This window comes from Phyllostomus discolor, chromosome X (genome assembly GCF_004126475.2).
Source record: "Phyllostomus discolor isolate MPI-MPIP mPhyDis1 chromosome X, mPhyDis1.pri.v3, whole genome shotgun sequence".
Lineage (NCBI taxonomy): Eukaryota > Metazoa > Chordata > Mammalia > Chiroptera > Phyllostomidae > Phyllostomus > Phyllostomus discolor.
In genome coordinates this window covers 11,480,710-11,499,317 of record NC_050198.1, presented here as the reverse complement: position 1 = coordinate 11,499,317, position 18,608 = coordinate 11,480,710, and the positions used below count along the sequence as shown (strand labels likewise).

Below are 18,608 nucleotides of genomic sequence, written 5' to 3'. Positions count from 1 at the left end.
AGAATACTCATGTGATGGAACACGCCAGAGCAGATGGAATGGAATGATCAGATGTATGTGTATCAACATGGCTATAGTTAAAGAAATATGAATGTTGGGAGAAAAAACAAGTTGTTAACTCAAACATGAAGTATATTTACCTACATTAAATGGGTATATTCATAGGTAAAAAGAAAAGCATACAAAAAGGACACATATCAACTTCACAACAGGAGTTGCCTCTGGACAGGGAAGGAGGAGACTGGGGAAGGGCGCACACAGGACATTATCTGTAAGGCTTTCTTTGACTTAAAGAAAAAGTCTTAAGTAGTTATGACAAAGCCTTAACATGTACTAGTTCTTGAAGGTGGCTACACGAATATGTTATTTAATTCTATAAAAATAATGGAGAAAATTTTAAATTTAAAAATGAGAGGTGGCATGGATGGATCCATTCATGTAGAGAGGTCAGGGAAGGCCTCGCCATACTGTTGTATAAGCTGAAACCCGAAGAGAGAAAAATGCAACTCTGCACCAAGCCTGGGGCGGAGCGTTCCAGGCAGAGGGGCCCAGATGCACAAGGGCCCCGTGGGAGGACAGAACTGAACCTGTGTGTGGAACTAAAAGAAAATGGTCGCCGTTGGGGCTAGACCAAAGCAAGGGCGGGAAGTCAGCAGTAGATCGGTAGGTAGTACACAGGACCTTGGAGGCCAAAGTGAACTGAAATGAAAAGCCACTAGAAACAACGTGATGCAATTATGTGTTAAAAATACAGATTACCTGCTTTGTAGAGAATGGATTAGAAGGAGCAAAAGTAGAAGGCAGGCTGCTGTGGGGATGCTGGCCAGTCACAATGGTGGCCTGAACAGTGACAAGGGAGAAAAGTGGATGAATCTGAATATTTTGAAGGTAAGGTTGGCAAGACTTACTAATAACTGGATCTTAGCACTGGGATAAGAAGTGATAAGACAGACAACTATTTCTTAAATACTATTACAATACTTGGTGTTTGCCACTGTGTGCCCAAGAACATGGAAAAACACTCCAGGCTCCTAAGTCTGTTTTGTTTTGTTTTTTAAAGATTTTATTTATTTGTTTTTAGGTAGAGGGGAAGGGATGGAGAAAGAGAGGGAGAGAAACATCAATGTGTGGTTGCCTCCCATGTGCCTCCAACTGGGGACCTGGCGCACAACCCAGGCATGTGCCCTGACTGGGAATGGAACCAGAGACCCTTTGATTCTCAGGCCAGCACCCAGTCCACTGAGCCACACCAACCAGGGCTAAATCTGTTTACTAGAAATGAATAAACAAATTTATCAAACTCAAGAGTAAATGAATGTAAACATAAGCTGAGGTCATTATGTTAAAGACTGAAGAAGGGTCAGGTGAAGTCAGTCAGGGAAAGTGAGTTTTGAGGAAGATTAAAAAAGACAAGATTAAAAAGATGAAAAGAAATTAGTGTAGGTGGACAAAGGCAGAAAACACAGAAGAAATGGCAAAGTAAAACCATAAAATAAGAACTTCTGGCCAAGATGGAGGCATAGGTGGACGCACCGTACCTCCACGCACAACCAAGATACGGACAACAACAATTTAGAAACAGAATAACATCCAGAAATGACAGAAAATTGATCTGAATGGAAGTCAGACAACTAAGAAGTTGAATTAGGCCCGTGCATCCAGACCCAGACCAGTAGGAGGGGCAGAGACGAGCAGCCAGGCACGGGTCTCGGAGCGAACAGAGAGCAATAGGACCAGCGCGTAAGACATCCGGGAATGCGTAAGGCGGCCGGGGCACGCAGGACCGCAGCCGGTAGACCCTGAGTGCACAGGCGGCAGCTGGCAGACCCCAGCCCAGGGGTGGCAACCGGCAACTGGCAGACCCAGTGAGGCCGAGATAGTAAAGCAAGGCAGGGTGCGCAACCAGGATCCCAGCACTGGGAAATAGAGCCTCGGGACACTGACTGAGGACACCCGTGGGAACTGAGGTGCACGGAGAGACACCCATCCTCACAGGGGAGGTCCTTGGAGGGTCCCACGGCGTGCACAAGCCCACCCACACGGGAATTGGCACCAGAGGGGCCCAGTTTGCTTGGGGGAAGCAGCAGAGGGGACTGAGGTCCCACAGAGAAAGGAGCAAGTGCCATTGTTCCCTCTTGACCCCGCCCCCACATACGTCACAACCCAGTGACTGGGGTGCCCTGCCCTGGTGAACATCTAAGGCTCCGCCCCTTACTGTAACAGGTGCGACCAGACCAATAAATAAATAAATAAATAAATGGCTCAAACAGAAGAACAAATCAAAGCCCCAGAACTAATCCTTTTAAGCTACCAAGAGATAGCTAACCTATCAGATGCACAGTTCAAAACACTGGTGATCAGGATGTTCACAGAATTGGTTGATTTTGGTCCCAAATTAGATAAACATATTCAGGCTACAATAAGAAATGAAGAAAAATGCACAGGAAACCAACAGTGATGGGAAGGAAACTGGGACTCAAAACAATAGAGTGGACCAGGAGGAAGAAAGAAACAACCAAACAGGAAAGAACAGCAAAATAAGAATTCAAAAAAAAAAGAGGAGAAGCTTAGGAACCTCCAGGGCATCTTTAAATGTTCCAACATCCAAATTATAGGGGTACCAGAAGGAGAAGGGGAAGAATCAGAAATTGAAAATATTTGAACAAATAATAAAGGAGAACTTCCCCATTCTGGCAAAGGAAACAGACTTCCAAGAAGTCCAGGAAGCTCAGAGAGCCCCAAAGAAGTTGGACTCAAGAAGGAACACACCAAGGCACATCATCATTACATTAGCCAAGGTAAAAATGAAGGAGAGAATCCTAGAAGCAGCAAGAGAAAAGGAGACAGTAACCTACAAAGGAGTTCCCATCAGACTGTCAGCTGATTTCTCAAAAGAGACCTTACAGGCAAGAAGGGGCTGGAAAGAAGAATTCCAAGTCATGAAAGGCAAGGACCTACATCGAAGATTACTCTATCCAGCAAAGCTTTCATTTAGAATGGAAGGGCAGAAAAAGTGCTTCTCAGACAAGGTCAAGTTAAGGAGTTCATCATCACCAAGCCCTTATTTTACGAAATGTTAAAGGGACTTATCTAAGAAAAGAAGATTAAAAAAAAAACATGTATAGTAAAATGACAGCAAACTCACAATTATGAACAACCACACCTAAAACAAAACCAAAAGAAACTAAGCCAACAAGTAGAACAGGAACAGAACCACAGAAAGGGTGATCACATGGAGGGTTAGCAACAGGGGAGTGGGAGGAGGAGAGAGGAAGAAAAGGTACAGAAAATAAGTAGCATAGATGGTAGGTAGAAAACAGACGGGGAGGGCAAGAATGGAATGGGAAATGTAGAAGCTAAAGAACTTATGACACATGGACATGAACTAAAGGGGGGAAATGTGGGTGGGAGAGGGTGTACAGGGTGGAGGGGAGTGAAGGGGGGAAATGGGACAACTGTAACAGCATAATCAATAAAATATATATTTTTAAAAATATATAAAATAAAAAAAAGTGTTGCAAACAGCATACAAATCAGCCTTATTACAGTAAACTCTTCAGCATTCAAGTGAGAGAAAAATGCACATGGGGTTAAGAGACACTCTAAAGAGAGGGCAGACACGACAGCATGAGGTGTTTCGTTTGTAGCTAACACTTATCAACATATTAACACACACTATCTTCTTTAATTCTCACAACACACAACCCTGTTGGGTAGTTAACATTATTAAAAATAAGGAAGCTGAGGCTGAGAGAGGTTAAGTAATCAGTAGGCAGGTTGCCAGCCCAGGGAGAAGCAGAGCTAGGCAGCGATGCCCTGGGGCTCACCTGGGAAGCCATGCGCTAGAGGTGGTTGGGAGACCGGGAGAACAGGGAGAGCGAGGACCGCAGGCCTAGCCTGGACCCAGGACAGTGACCTTAGCTGAGGTGTTTTACAAGCTATTCTCCATGTCTCAAATCCCTCACCTATAAACTTGGAGAATTACAATACCTACCTATAGCAATTCTGCCTCACCCCCATCACTGCGCGCAAAGAGCACTAGCTGAAATCAACAATCACCTTCACATCCCAAAATTCAATGGAAAATTTTCAAAACTTTCATCAGTGCTTCTTCCTGGCAGCCACCCACCCCCAACCCTCTTCTACCATACCACGTGTTCCCACTTTTCTCCTTCTGGCTCTTCCACAGACAAATGTAAGTCCATCCTCTCCCACTAAGCAAGCCATCATGCTGGGGATCCTTCAGCCCCTTCTCTTCCCGCTCCCTCCTCTCTCCCAGAGTAATCTCAGCGAAGCCCGTGGCTTATTTACCGCAATACACTAATGACTCCTAAATTTGTATCCTGCCACCGCAAAATTAACACATCCAAGATCACACCGCTGATCCTCCCCTCCCCTGGCCCTAAACCCAGTCATCTTCCGGTGCTCTTCCCCTCAATGAAAGGCACGCCATCTGTCTACCTGCACAGTTGGGCAGGAGTTGTGCTTAACAGTTTCCCTATTCTAAGCCCTAGCCAACCTATCACCAGGTTTTGCTGATTTTCTTCACGTACATCTCTCTCACGTCTGTGTCCTCCCTCCTCTGAACTGCCATCATGCCAGCCAAGTAACCACCATCACTTGCCTCAAATACTTTAATAAGAGCCTACTAATTCTTTCTCCTTATCTATTCTGACCCCTCCAACTCACTCAGCCAGAATGGTCTTCTCAAAATGCAAATGGGAGTCAACCCCTCCACCCTGCACAGAACCCGCTGATGTCCACCCCTGCTCAGTATTGCCTACAAGGCCTGCATGTGCGTTCCCGCCCACTCTCCAGCCTCACCTCCCGTCCCTCTCCCCTTCCTTTCTACACTGCAGCTACATACAGCAGCTTCTGTTAGTTCCTCCACCACATAACGCTTCTGCCTACCACAGGACCTCTGCACATGTCCTCCCTCACCCTGAAACACTTATTAGCCCTTCAGCTAATTAACTCTCGTGCACACTTTTCAGATCTCAGCTCTAGTGTCACTGGCTCAGGAAACCTCTGCTACTTCAGTCGAGGTGCTCTGATTCTTCGCAGGGCCTTTGCTATCAGCACTCCGAAATTTCCGTTCCTTTTCTCAGTACTTATTTTCTTTTAGAATGGCATAATTCGTTCACCTGACTATTTGCTTAATGGCTCTCACCTACCGGACTGAAAACTCCATTAGGACAAGGTCCTTGAATACTTAAATTTACCACTGTTTCCCCGAACACACCAACACCATGCCTGACACTTAGGAGCTTGGTACCTCACATGAATGCTTGCCCTGGGTTGTCAGAAGAAAACAGCAGTATATGGGCTTTCCTATGTTAAGGTGCTTCATAACTGGAGCTCAGCAGTAATCACCATCATCTAGCACCCTCTGCCAAGTGAAAACAGAGAGGCTCAAACTGACGGGCTTGCTCAAAGCCACACAAAACACACAAGCAAGTGGGTAAGCGTAGCACCCTTGGTCTCCAGGTCCAGGCTTTCTCCAGCACATATGCACCCTTTTCTGTGTGTTTTGTGAGCCCACTAAAGATCCTTTTTCTTGTTTACTCGGAAGTAATCACGAGTTTGGCCCCCCAAACTCTAGCCCTAGTTTTACTGGAATCATTATCTAAGGCTTTTGTCTCAAGCCTGCAGGGCACAAGCAATGTCATTTGTCTCCATTTCCCTTCATGGCACACACTCAGCAAATATTACTTAAAGAATTTCTGGCTATGAGACAAGGATCAGTAATTGAATTAAATATATTCACCTGCCCTCAGCCAATCTTCTGAAAACAAGTTGTTTTTTTTCTCCCCTGCCCCATCAAGAAAGACACCATCAAAGAAGAGGTACCCAGATTTTTTCCTGGGATTCAATTATCAGCTGTCTGTCACATCATGCCATGAAGTCCAATTTAAATAACACATACGCCCTATCCTGCTGGCCAGAGCACAGAAATGTTACATGTGGCCTAAGAACAATGCACATTATTAATAGCCTGTGAGCTTATTCCTTTCCCCAAGTGCCCCCTCCTCACCCCCATTCCTCTCCGCCTGCGGAAGGCACACCACCCTCCTGCACAGCGCTGAAAATATAGTCTGTGGTTAAGTCAGCAGGGGTGAAAAGCCCCTGAAATAAATATAGCCAAATGTCTGACACTCCAAATTATGACAGAAACCTAATATCTTTGCTCCACTCCCACCCCCACTCAACTCTCAGCCCCAAGGCAAAAAAATCTCATCACTAGCCTCAAAACAACAAATCTTTTTGTTAAATTTATAAAACAACAAAGCCAGTAAAAATAGGCAATAGAAAACTAAACCCAAACCTGCAAAGAATTAGTAATTCCAAACACTGCACATAAACCATTTCTAGAAATCACTCATGCTCTGGTGTTGTTTAAAAAACGTAAGTAGAGACTGACTTTAGTTTTATTTTATTTCATTTGGCTTTTTAAAATAGGGAGGGAATTGATTTTCAAAGAGAAGTTTTAAATTCTGAGACTCAAGTTTAAAAGGGAAACAAGCCAATTTGACCACAGAAATTAATAATAATAAAAGGAAACAAGGACAGCTGAACAACGCGACACTGGCACTCAATTTCAAAGTACGTACAAGATGTCGAAAACGCGATGACTACAGGGCTCAGGAATCCCTGGCTTAAAATCAAACAGCTTCTTAACACATACACACATACATAAAGCCATTCTCCCCGCCTCCCAAAACTCCCACGACTTACCAAACTCAGCTCACTGTAATTTAACACAGTATTTATGACATGGCAAACTGACACAGGCTCGTGCTGCCTGCTCAAAGGACGATATATACACAGAAGGCACTAATTCTTCCAGTCTTCCCTCAGTTAACCAGTCCTGAGCCAGAATAAACCCCACTAGCTCGTTTTGTTTTCAAATGTGAGATAGATGTACCTTTAAAGGATCTCACTGGACTGTTGTGAAAAGTATGCTCAAGCCATTAAAATGGAGCAGGCTGCCAAAAGCAGGTTCTTCCAATTAGTGATAAATGTGCCCAGAATGGCTAAAGTGAGGCGACAGTGCGGCGACACCTTGTACACCATCAGATTCAAACACTGAGGCAGCTGATTCATTTGGGGGATGGGAAATCTGCAAGGTTGCCAGGTGCGACCACGTCGCCCATAAATCTATCACCTGGGCAGACGGGGAAAGAAAAAAGAGAAAAGGTCAATATTTGGGTTTTCTAGCGATCCCTTCTCTTCAATCCATCTATATCTGCAATTTGTGAAGGGAGGGGGAAGAAAGGTCGTGGTAGAAAAAAAGTCAAGTTATATGACATTGCCCCTTTCCTAAAGAACAGTGTTATCCAGGAAATTACCTATGCAGACGGACTGCAGAACCAGACAATTAAACCTTATGCCAATTTCTACGCCACTGATGAAGAGTGGTTAATAAATTCACACTTTTCTTTTTGTCTCTTAACAAGGAGGGAATGCCACTTTCTAAATCATTACTGCTCTGTCATCTTGGTTCATTGCCAAAGCAAGGAGCTTTAGAACACCTGTCAAATAACACGCGGCTTGTGAACAAGAAACATACACCAACTTAGGTTTACATAAGATGTGCAAATAGGCAGAAAGAGGAAATGAGTTTGGGTTAACAGAAAGTCCCTCGTTCTGGTGAGAGATGGGAAGAAAGGAAGAGATTTCCAGGACTCAGTTTATGTTATTTGAGTCAGAGTAATGAAACTTAATCCATCCCAGCAGAGATCCGAGGCACACACACAAGGTCAGCCTGATAGGGTTTATCTCCTCATCCTTAGCCGCATTCCCAGAGGTTTCAGTAATTAAAATGGGCAAAATACTGAGACAAAAATACCAGCCCTGTCTTTCCAAATAAGAGTGCCTAGTAAAAATGACCAAAGTATCTTTTTCTTGTTCTGAGTATACAGATCATTCTTATCAACTCAAAACAGGCTTAAATCTCAAGATCCTCTTTTAAAAATGCATCACCTCCACATCCACCCACCTCTAACTGTGGAGACTACTAGCTCAGCGTGATCCTGGACCTGTGTGGCATAGGCCTAGGTGTGAGGTGGAACACCAAAACATATGCCACGTGATCTCGGACAACGTGAACACAGATGGAGACTACAGACTACAGAAACAATTTGAGGCTGTGGGCTTTTCTTTCTTCTGTTTTTGTTAATAAAGAGAAAGTTTTTTAAGGATTTTATTTATTTGTTTTTACACAGATGGGAAGGGTGAGAGAAAGAGAGGAAGAGAAACATCATTGTGTGGCTGCCTCTCACACACTCCCAGCTGGGGACCTGGCCTGCAACCCAGGCACATGCCCTGACTGGGACTCAAACCAGCGACCCTTTGGTTCATAGGCCAGCACTCAATGCACTGAGTCACACCCCAAGGCAATAAAGACAAATTTTTAAGTGTTCATACTAGTGTGTGCAGACCCGTTCCAAAATCAAATAGTAAAACATCCAATGTGTGGGTTTAAAAAAAAAAAGTTCTAATTTAGATTGAGAATAAGAAAATTTCACTTTCTTTAACAAAATAAATCCTGGCAGTTTTAAGGTTAGCACTAAGAAGATTGTGAAAAACGGGGGAGACCAGCCCACAGCCCCGGGACCACCTGTTTCCACCACCAACACCCAGAGGTACAATGTGTGTGTAGGAGGGATGTAGGGTGTTCCTTCTTGACAGAAACTTGTATTATAAGGATGAGTGGGTCCTCCCCTGTACTCCCCACAGTTCAGGTAAGACAAAGATAAGGCAACCATTCTAAAATTCAGTAAATACAGTGGATAAATAAGGACAAAAAAATATCTCCTTGCTGAAGTATTCTTCTCTTACACTCACAGATTCCAGCCTGTTTCACCAGCCAGACTTCGAACATCCACTCCTAACATCAATCACCTTGCATCCTCCTAAACCTAAGCCTTTTAATGTCCAAAACCCAAAAGAGCACACAGAGGCAGGTGTACAGGCATCTTGGAGGTGCTGGTTTCCAACTATTACGAAAGAGTAAGAAGGTCATTCTGAATTTATTTTTAAAGGCCTAAAGTGGTAGCTATTTTGAAATAAACATGCCAATGTTTTCAAGTATGTAGAGTAATTCAAAGAAAGCCTAAGTGTAACCCACTTATTTATGTCTCTAGATGCAACACTGTGCTAATAAAGCATAAATCTTTCTATCTACTCGAAATTTTTGTCATGGCAGTTCTCTCGAGTTAATGGATGTACAGTATCATAATTTGGGCTAGACTTCCATGGGGTATTTCCAAGTTAGTGCATCCTCTTTTTATCTTTCTATTTACCAATATCAATTTCATCAATTTTCAGAAAGGAGACAAATGGACAAGGAAATGTAGATGCTAATTAGTAAAAGTTCATCATCAGTATGTATGATCTGCCACTTACTTGACTGGAAATAAGTGATTCTAAAGAATTTAAAGGTATATGAAAAGAGCCTAAGTTCAAAATGACTATTAATTTGCACTATGTAGTGATGAATGGTAACTAGAATTATTGTGATCTCACAGTGTATACAGATATTGAGTCATTATGTTGTATACCTGAAACTGATAGAATGTCAAGTCAACTATAACTCATTAAGAAGAAAAAATAAATAGTCAAAAAAATATTTGTACTATGAAGAATTTCCACTCATTCTACCTGCATTACCACAAATTCTGGATTAGATGTGAATTAATGAAGCCGAATGTTAGCAGTTTTGAAGAATTACAAAGAATTCAAAACTCAAACATCCCTGAAATACAATAATAAAAATGGAGAAGAGTTTCTCTGGGTAAGAATTTTATAAAATAAACAACTTCAAAAGTGACAAGTAATCTTTGATCACTGAAAAAGGATATAGCTTTTTAATATCAAATATATTCTGCCAAAATATATGAAACCTACATTTCATCCTTAAAAGAAATTATCTTCTCATACTTAAAAAAAATCAAAAACTTAGTAGGTCAGCTGAAGTTAAAAGTAGCTTTAATGGTGGCTATTAAAATTCTGGAGACAGAATTAGAACTCTTCCCTCCTACCACCCACACAGTTTCCATGGGTCTGGTCTGGCAAGAAAATTCTTCACACTGCCACGATTTAGGTGACAAAAGCACACAGTTTTAAGGCTGAAGTTTTCCCTCAAACTACAAAAGTAGAGGGAAGAAATGAAATAAAAGAACCAGCAGTTCTTTACCATTGTTGCACCATGGTCCCCTTTGAGACTCTTAAATGCTATACACACTCTCTGCCCACCCAAAAGTGCACAAAGGCACAGACACATATATGCTGCATACGACTTCAGAGTATTCAGACCTTCCCTCTGCCCTACTTGGGTTGTGAGAAGTTCTCATATGACAAGCTAAGAACAAGTAACACATCAAAAATCTCTATTTTGTAAATATCCAAAAGATGTTTTCTTTCCTTTAGTGTAATTTTCTCTATTTTTCACCTACTATGACTAAAGCTGTTAGGAATGAGGGTGACTTCTCTATTATACATGACTTCCTTTTAGACCAGAGGTCCCCAACCTCTTCCTGTGAAGGGCCAGAAAGTATGTACTTTAGGCTTTGCAGGTCATCCAGTCTCTGTGGCCACTCATCAACTCTGCCACTGTAACAGCACAAATGCAGCATGAACAAACGAGTATGGCTGTGTGTCAATAAAATTTTATTTTAAAAAACAGGCAGTGGGACTTCTGGCCAAGGTGGAGGCATAGGCAGACACACTGTGCCTCCTCCCAAACCAAGATAGGGACATCAATTTAGAAACAGAATAACAACCAGAAGAAGTTAAAACAGACCCATTCATCCAGACCAGTAGGGGGCAGAGTCAGGTAGCAGGGTGCAGGGCAAGGCGCAGGAGAACAGAGAGCACTGGGACTTGGTGCATAAGGCAAGGCATCGGGGCACACAAGACCTCAGCGGGTGGACGCTGAGAGCGCAAGCGGCAGCTGGCAGACCCTGGCCTAGGGGCGGGAACTGGCAGACCCAGCGAAGCCGCAACTGTGAACCAAGGCACGACACACAACCCAGGATCACAGCATTGGGAAATAGAGCCTGGGGGCACTGACTAAGGACAGCTGTGGGGGTTGGTGCACAGGGAGAGACTCCCAGCCTCACAGGAGAGGTTCTTAGAAAGTCCCACGGGGTGCACAAGCCCACCGACACGGGAATCGGCACCAGAGGGGCCCAGTTTGCTCTTGGGAGGCAGTGGAAGGGACCGAGGTCTGACAGAGAACGGAGCAAGCGCCATTGTTCCCTCTCGACCCCGCCCCCACATACGACGTCATAATCCAGCGACTGGGGTGCCCCGCCCTGGTGAACACTTAAGGCTCCGCCCCTCATATGTGTGGACCAGACCAAAGGGCGTAAAAAAAAAAAGATAGCTCAAACAGATTTGAAAGCCCCGCAGGCAATACTTTTAAGCGACAGAGAGATACCCAACCTATCAGATGCACAGTTCAATGCACTGGTGATCAGGATGCTCACAGAATTGATTTTGGTTGCAAATTACATGAAAAAAATGCAGGCTACAATAAGTGAAATGAAGAAAAATGCACAGGGAACCAATAGTGATGGAATGAAAGCTGGGTCTCACATCAATGGAGTGGACCAGAAGGAAGAAAAAAACATACAACCAGAAAAGAATGAAGAAATAAGAATTCAAAAAAATGAGGAGAGGCTTAGGAACCTCCAGGACATCTTTAAACGATCCAACATCCAAATTATAGGGGTACCAAAAGGAGAAGAAGAAGAGCAACAAGTGGAAAAGTTATTTGAAAAACTAATGAAGGAGAAATTCCCCAATCTGGCAAAGGAAATAGCAATGAAACAGGGCAGGTATGTGCACATGGGCAAGTCACACAAGAAAACTGAAGAGTTAAAACATGTGAAAAGATGCTCAACTTAACTGATACTGAGAGGAATGTAAATTAAAATCACAATGAGATACCATTTCATACTGATGAGAATGGCAAAAAATAAAAATCCTGATAATACCAAGGGCTAACAAGAATGTAGAACGCAAAGTGATTATGGCCAGAAATACACTATACTATATAAACACTATAGGCCACATGGCCATATGTATGAATTCAGCCATTTGAAAGAAGTAGCTTCCCATGATAAATCAAAGGACTGCTCTCATCAATGCTATACTTCTTGTGGGTGTGCAAACTCCACACCTAGTTAACACGCTAGAGAATCTCTTGCACACATGGCACTCTTCTGTCTATTGCAGCACTGTTGCTGACGGCTAAAAAAGAAAACAAGTGAAAACTTGGAAACCTAAAAATGTGGACAATGGCAAAATACAAATAAACTGAGCTACATTTATTCCCTGAAATATTATACAATAGATGACATAAATAAATCAATTCTAAAAATGTATCAACACAGACATACTTCAAATGTGGTATACAGAGTAGGGTTTTCCCCCTACTTTTTGTTTTTGGCAAGCTGCAAACAAAATGTATAGCACAACACAGAAATGGTAAAAACTTTCAATGTATCGCATGTATAGGCACACAGATATTATAAAATCGAAAAATGATGAGCAGAAGGACAAAACCAACCCTGAGAGAGCAGTCATCTCTGAGAAAGATGAGAAAGAAATGACCGAGTGTGGGGAGAAAAGGGCCTTTGGCTGTCTCCATAATATTTTATTGCATTGGATTTTTTTTTCCAAAAACTAGCTTTTTACAAAACAAGGTTGGGAAAGTGAAAATTTGGGTTGTTTCCAGATAAAGATGAAAGACACCCTTAAGACTTACAAGTTTCTCCATCTTCACTCAGTCTCTTTTGCTACCAACACCAACAAAGGCTAAAGTCCACCCCCACCCCGCCCTGCCCCGTCCCAGAGCCATTACCAAGGGCCCCTGACAGGTGATAGTACATCACCATGAGACTCCCAGGAAGGCCTGCCCAAGCTGCAATGCCATGTTCATGCCACGATTAGGATACATTTTCTACACGTACAAACTTCAGCTATACACAACAGAAAGCTAGGCAGTTCACAAGTGCTTGGCCGGCAGGCCGACAAAAGACTCATTTCAGCCTCCTGGGTGAGAAGATAAAAATGCATAGGTTCCACACCCAAACATTAGAGCATGCATTCACTTTAAGGCACAACCACAAATCCAGACCATAAGTCGTTTTCTCAAGGGCATAGAAATAACAGAGTGTAGAAATAAAACAATAGCAACATCAATAAGTACTAATTATTCCATAAAGACAAATATTACCATTACGTAATAAGGATTGTGCAATAAGTATGCTTGTAAGTATAGAATAAGTTTAAACTCCCTCAAAAAAACCCTAACAAACTCAAAGAAGCAAAATTACACATCAAAATTTCAATTCTCTTTAGATTACACTGATACTGTGACTAAAGGAGTCATTTTTGTAGCCCCATGGCCAGAAGTGTGAATTTCGCTGTTTGATAGAAGAATTGGCTTGTTTTGATACATTAAATGATTGATCTTACCAATGAAACTTACAATTCAAAAACCATTATTATTTTAAACACTAAATAGTTTAGACTATTCCAATCCTTTGGTCCAGTGTTAGCCTTTATTAACAGTTTTGAAATTAATAATAGTCAAAAATTTGGACAGATTTGTGTTATTAAATGGCCTTCACTATTGTTCAAAGAATAAAGCCCTTAATTGATTAATGATCGCAGGGTGTCTATCGCCATCTAGTGAACAATCACTTCAATTACCACACCAGTCTTGACAACTGAGTCCGTTTTCGGGGTGGTTCAAAATGTGGTTCAAAATACGTGTCCATTTAGTGCTACCAACTTGCCCGGTATCTTTTTTGTGCCTCTCTATACATACATTGAGGACACACACAAACACAGATGGTATTTAAACAGATTCACTTTTGAGTGTCTGTCAACTAAGTTTCCACATTACTTCTCTGGAAACATCGACCTCATTTTTTTTTTTTTTTAAATAACTTGCACGCTGTCAGGTCCCCATACAATTTCATTAACCATTAACTAAATCAAAAATCACAGAACAGTTTAAGTGTGAAAGATCACACCTAGGAAAAGACAATATTGATGTCCACTTGACACAACTGTGAGCATTTTTATTGTAAGCCTGTTTTTAAAAGTACAATTAGTAATTACTCTGAACACTCTAGCAGCCATAATACATTTGATTACAGAAATTATTAGGTCACCAGAGCCAAAGCTGCATGATTCTGACAAAATTGAACACATACAAGCTAGACTTAAAAATAAAAAGGGAGCAGCGCTTCGAGGCCTCCCCAGACTGTGTATTAATCCATATTCAAATGCAAAATTTTATAATCTTTTCAGATTACATGCTACTGGGTTTCCTTCTCACTAATTTCCACTTGAACCTTAATCTAATTTATCCTACAAGGACTTTAAAAGGAAACAACTTACAGGCTTTTCAAGGTATACATTATTTTGTCCCTCCTTCTTATTACAAAAAGACCAGTCTGATCAAGTTACAAAGGTGTTCCAAAATCTCAGCCAACTGACTATCATTTTACACATCACTCTTCCTATTTCTCTCAGAATCAAAAGATGCTTGAAATCACAAAGGCCTGAGCATACAGAGAAAAAACTAGTAAACCCAAAGACAGATTATCACATAGAACATTCATTCTGCCAGTGTTAATAATTATCACCAACATTTAACAACCTTTTCTATTTTAGGAAATCATCTCTGTAAGTGGCTTTGAATCTTCTAGAATAAGATTTCCAGGGAGCAACTACATCACGATTATTTCTCATTAACCTCACATGACTTTAAAGGTCCACTTTCCACAGTTGTCGTGTTTATAATTTGTGGGAAGGAGCAAAGGGGCGAAAAAAAGGGGGAACTAGAAACCAAGAATTTAAATCACATCTATTTATTTCTAGGTTTGTCTGAATTTCTTTGTTTTCTTTTTTTTAAGTGGGAAAAGCAGGATTTTTTTATAGTTTATTTATTAAGATGTGTTATTGTTATGTTTTATACAATGGAAAAACAAAAACTGAGTTTAAAATCCACCTAAATGAAAATATTGCCCATAAAGTACAATGGATTAGGAGAGTGGGGGAGATCACTGGACAAATTTGGGGCTTATCATTATCAACAGTGCCCTTTTAAGCTTGTGGATTTCTGAGCCAATGCAGAAAATGTAACAACAGGGATTTCCCAACAGCAAGAGGCACCCTCCAAGGGAGTAAATTGTCAACTATTGCCTCTCGTGAGAAACTTAAGAGTAACCTTGATCCAATCTCAATAGTCAACCCATGTATTATCAGCCAGTTGGGGCATAGTGAGTGCATTTCCTAATACAAAAATAAGACGGTATTCTATCAAAGCCACTGGATACATATACAGAAAGAAAATTTAAATAATTTAAAAATAAACTTAGCTTAAGAAACTGAAAACATCCTTCCCTCACTTCAACTAGCCCTAAAACACATTATCTTCTCGCGTAAAAAAGACCTGTGTCTTGAGATCAGTTATCAAAAAAGATGATCTTCCAGGAGTACGACATAAAATATAAAGCAGAAGCAGTGTGAAAGACATCCTGAGATGGGACAGACAACCCTCATGTAGCAAAAGCCTTACAATCAGGGAGATACGCATTCCAATTCAAAATAGTCACTTATTAGACCACACCTCTTTGAGCTGATCTTTTTCATCTGCAAAATGAAAACATTATCACCTGTATCAATGGATTCTTTGTGGGTGGGTTTGAATGAAATAATGCATCTGAAAACTTCTCACATGTTACTGGCGTCCAGTACATGTTGTGCCCTTCCTCCCTGGGCCCTAAGCCAAGTCTTTGAGAGAGCGATGCCAACTGAGGAGCAGCACTGAACATCCTGTTTGTTCCAGCTAGATCTACGCTACCCACTCTAGTAGCCACTAGCCACATGTGGCAATTCACAGTGAAATTTATTATAAGTATAATTAAGTAAAACTCAAACTCCAGTTCCTCAGCTAGGTGGCACTAGCCTGATAGTACGTGCTCACTAGCCACTTGCACCTGGCAGCTACTGTATCGGACAGTGCAGAAGATGAAGAACATTTCCATCATCTTAAAGTTCTGTTAGATGGAGCAGATCTAGGCTCTGAAGCAGGGTCAGCAAACTTATTTTTCTGAGAAGGAAATATTTTAGGCTTGGTGGGCCATGCAAGTCTCTATCTTGAGTACACAACTCCACTGATGTAACGCAAAAGCAGCCATAGCCAATACATAAATGAATGAGTGTGGCTGTGATCCAATAAAATTTTCTTTAAAAAATTAGATGGCAGGCTGGCCCATAGGCCGTAGTTTGCCAAACCCTGCTCTAGAGTATTCTAAGTCCAGACTCCCAACACAAGCATTCTGCCCATAGCCACTCACTACCTTCTTAAGACTAACAGTCTTAAATCCAGTGACAGGAATCAATTGCTCATTAGAGTTCAAAGAAATTAATAATGTTTAACATAACTATTCTTTTACAAATTAGGAAAAACCCATTTGCTAAAGCAAATGCTTTAACAGTGCTAAAGTAGATGGAGCTAAAGCAAATGGAGCTTACAGTGTCAAATCTATTGTTATCTGGCCCATCCTTCTAAAGCAAATAACTCAATGCATAGCCTACAGATCTTTACAAATCTCAAAGGTAACACAACCAAGACAGAACTCTTAATCTCTCTCTTCCAGATTTCTCCAACTTAGGAAATGGTCCACTAGCTATAAGACAAAAATAGAGGCATCCTCTTTGATTTCTTCCCCTCGCCCCCCCACACTCTGATTTAATACAACTGTAAACAAACAAACAAACAAAAAAACAGCTATCTGATGTCACTTAGGTCTTGTTCTTGTTACCTCCTAAAGAAGCCTTCCTAACCAATCTAAACTAGCCATCTTAACTAACCTACCACCTTGTTTATTATCTGCACAGCGTTTACTTCTATCATATTCTCAGTTATTTTTTGTATTTATTTATTCACTTAGTGTCTGTTTTCTGAAACTATCCTGTCCCCACCCTAAGTCCCTATCACATGTACCTCTATGACCCCTGCCCTTGCAGAATGTAAGCCTCAGGATACAGGAGCCTTTTATGCTGGGCAGGACACTCTACCCCCAATGCCTACAACAATGTCTGGCACACAGTACATACTCAGTAAATACATGCATACACTTACTTAATGGATGAATGAATGAATCATTATCTAAAAGCCCATCTCTCTCAAATTTGTCCTAGAAAATGGGGTTCTTGAAGCTGTATAACTAACTAAGCAACAAGCTGGATTCTCACATATTATAACACATATAGTTAAGGACACTCTCATTTTTAGAGATGTGAATGTTACATCGTTTACCTCCCTTCCTTTGTATGTCACCAAAGCAGCCAGTGGTTTGGCATAAAATCTGCTGTAGGAAAATCCCAGGCAGCCGTACATACTGTTTGCTGTGAGCTTCAAAGCCTTCTGTCGAATGTCATACTGCAGGCCACACAAGGACAAAAGACAAACAATAATATTTTCAAGTGCTTAAGCATTACATTAGATGTCTTTCTAAATGACCAGTGAGGAGAAACCCTCAATATCCCTGGGGAAAAAAAAAAAAGAACTCTTAACACACCCAACCTGTCCTCCCAGAGCCACGATTTCCCTGACTTCCTAGAATGGAGTAAACATAATCCCCAAAGCTCCTGAAGTCAGAAGAATCTTGCCCAAATACAGTTTTGCAAATAGAGGCACCTTCCATTTTGAGGCACTTTCCTGTTCTTGAATGGTTTTCTACCCACGAATGTAAAACAGGCACTCATGCATTTGCCCACAGCAGCATGTTTAAATCATTGCCAGATAATCAAATTCTGAAAGCTGAGTCTGTCACTCAGATGTCTCTTAGTGAAGTTATACCTGAAGAACAAGGTCTGGATTTAAATCGTGCTGCTTCATTAGTTGTTTGACTTGCTTTCTCCGCTCTACCAGTTTCCGGATCTCTCTGGGCAAAATGCCCATTTCTAAGCCAGGATCCGGCAGCTCAGGGATCTGTTCTTGTTCTTCATCCTGATGAACACAACAGAAATTTCAGACAAATCAAACTTTCATGAAATACATTTCTAAAACACTTTGTGGAAGCTTTACCTCATGATCACATCTTGAAAAACTACTTTCTTGTAAAGGTCTATAATACATGGGTGGTAAAGAAAGAGCACAACAGGTTGCAGACCAAGCCAATACTGCCCAGTATCTCCCACCCCTCTAGGTAATGAGAAATGTTGACATCATGTAAAGGGGTGAATTTTTGCACATGCCCTCTCTTCTCTTCAACACGATTGAGGAGAAACATGTTTGGGAAAATTGTTTTTAAAATAAAAACACTAAAAGAGAGGCCTCTAGGATTAAAAAAAAACAGCAACTATTGTTTTAAGTCATGTATACTACCAAACAAAATGCTGTAATTTCTATGGAAAATCACAGCAATTACTATAAATGTTTTAGACTAAAAAAAATAAAAGTCTAAACATAAAAGCAGCAATTTTAAATATATTGTATTGATTATGCTATTACAGTTGTCCCATTTGCCCCTTCATTCCCCTCCACCCTGCATACCCTGTCCCACCCACATTCC

The 18,608-nt window shown here is 41.4% G+C and overlaps 1 protein-coding gene across 3 annotated transcripts in view; it reads right to left on the bottom strand.

Moving 5' to 3' along the window:
• Positions 1 to 18,608, bottom strand: part of POLA1 (DNA polymerase alpha 1, catalytic subunit) — a 295,823-nt gene that overhangs the window by 225,237 nt on the left and 51,978 nt on the right. For all 3 annotated transcript variants that reach the window (XM_036016712.1, XM_036016711.1, XM_036016710.1), the window contains 2 exons: positions 17,894 to 18,043; positions 17,351 to 17,473 (listed from right to left, as the gene is read on the bottom strand). In XM_036016712.1, coding sequence (XP_035872605.1) covers positions 17,351 to 17,473; positions 17,894 to 18,043 — 273 coding nt within the window. The remainder of the gene's footprint in view (positions 1 to 17,350; positions 17,474 to 17,893; positions 18,044 to 18,608) is intronic.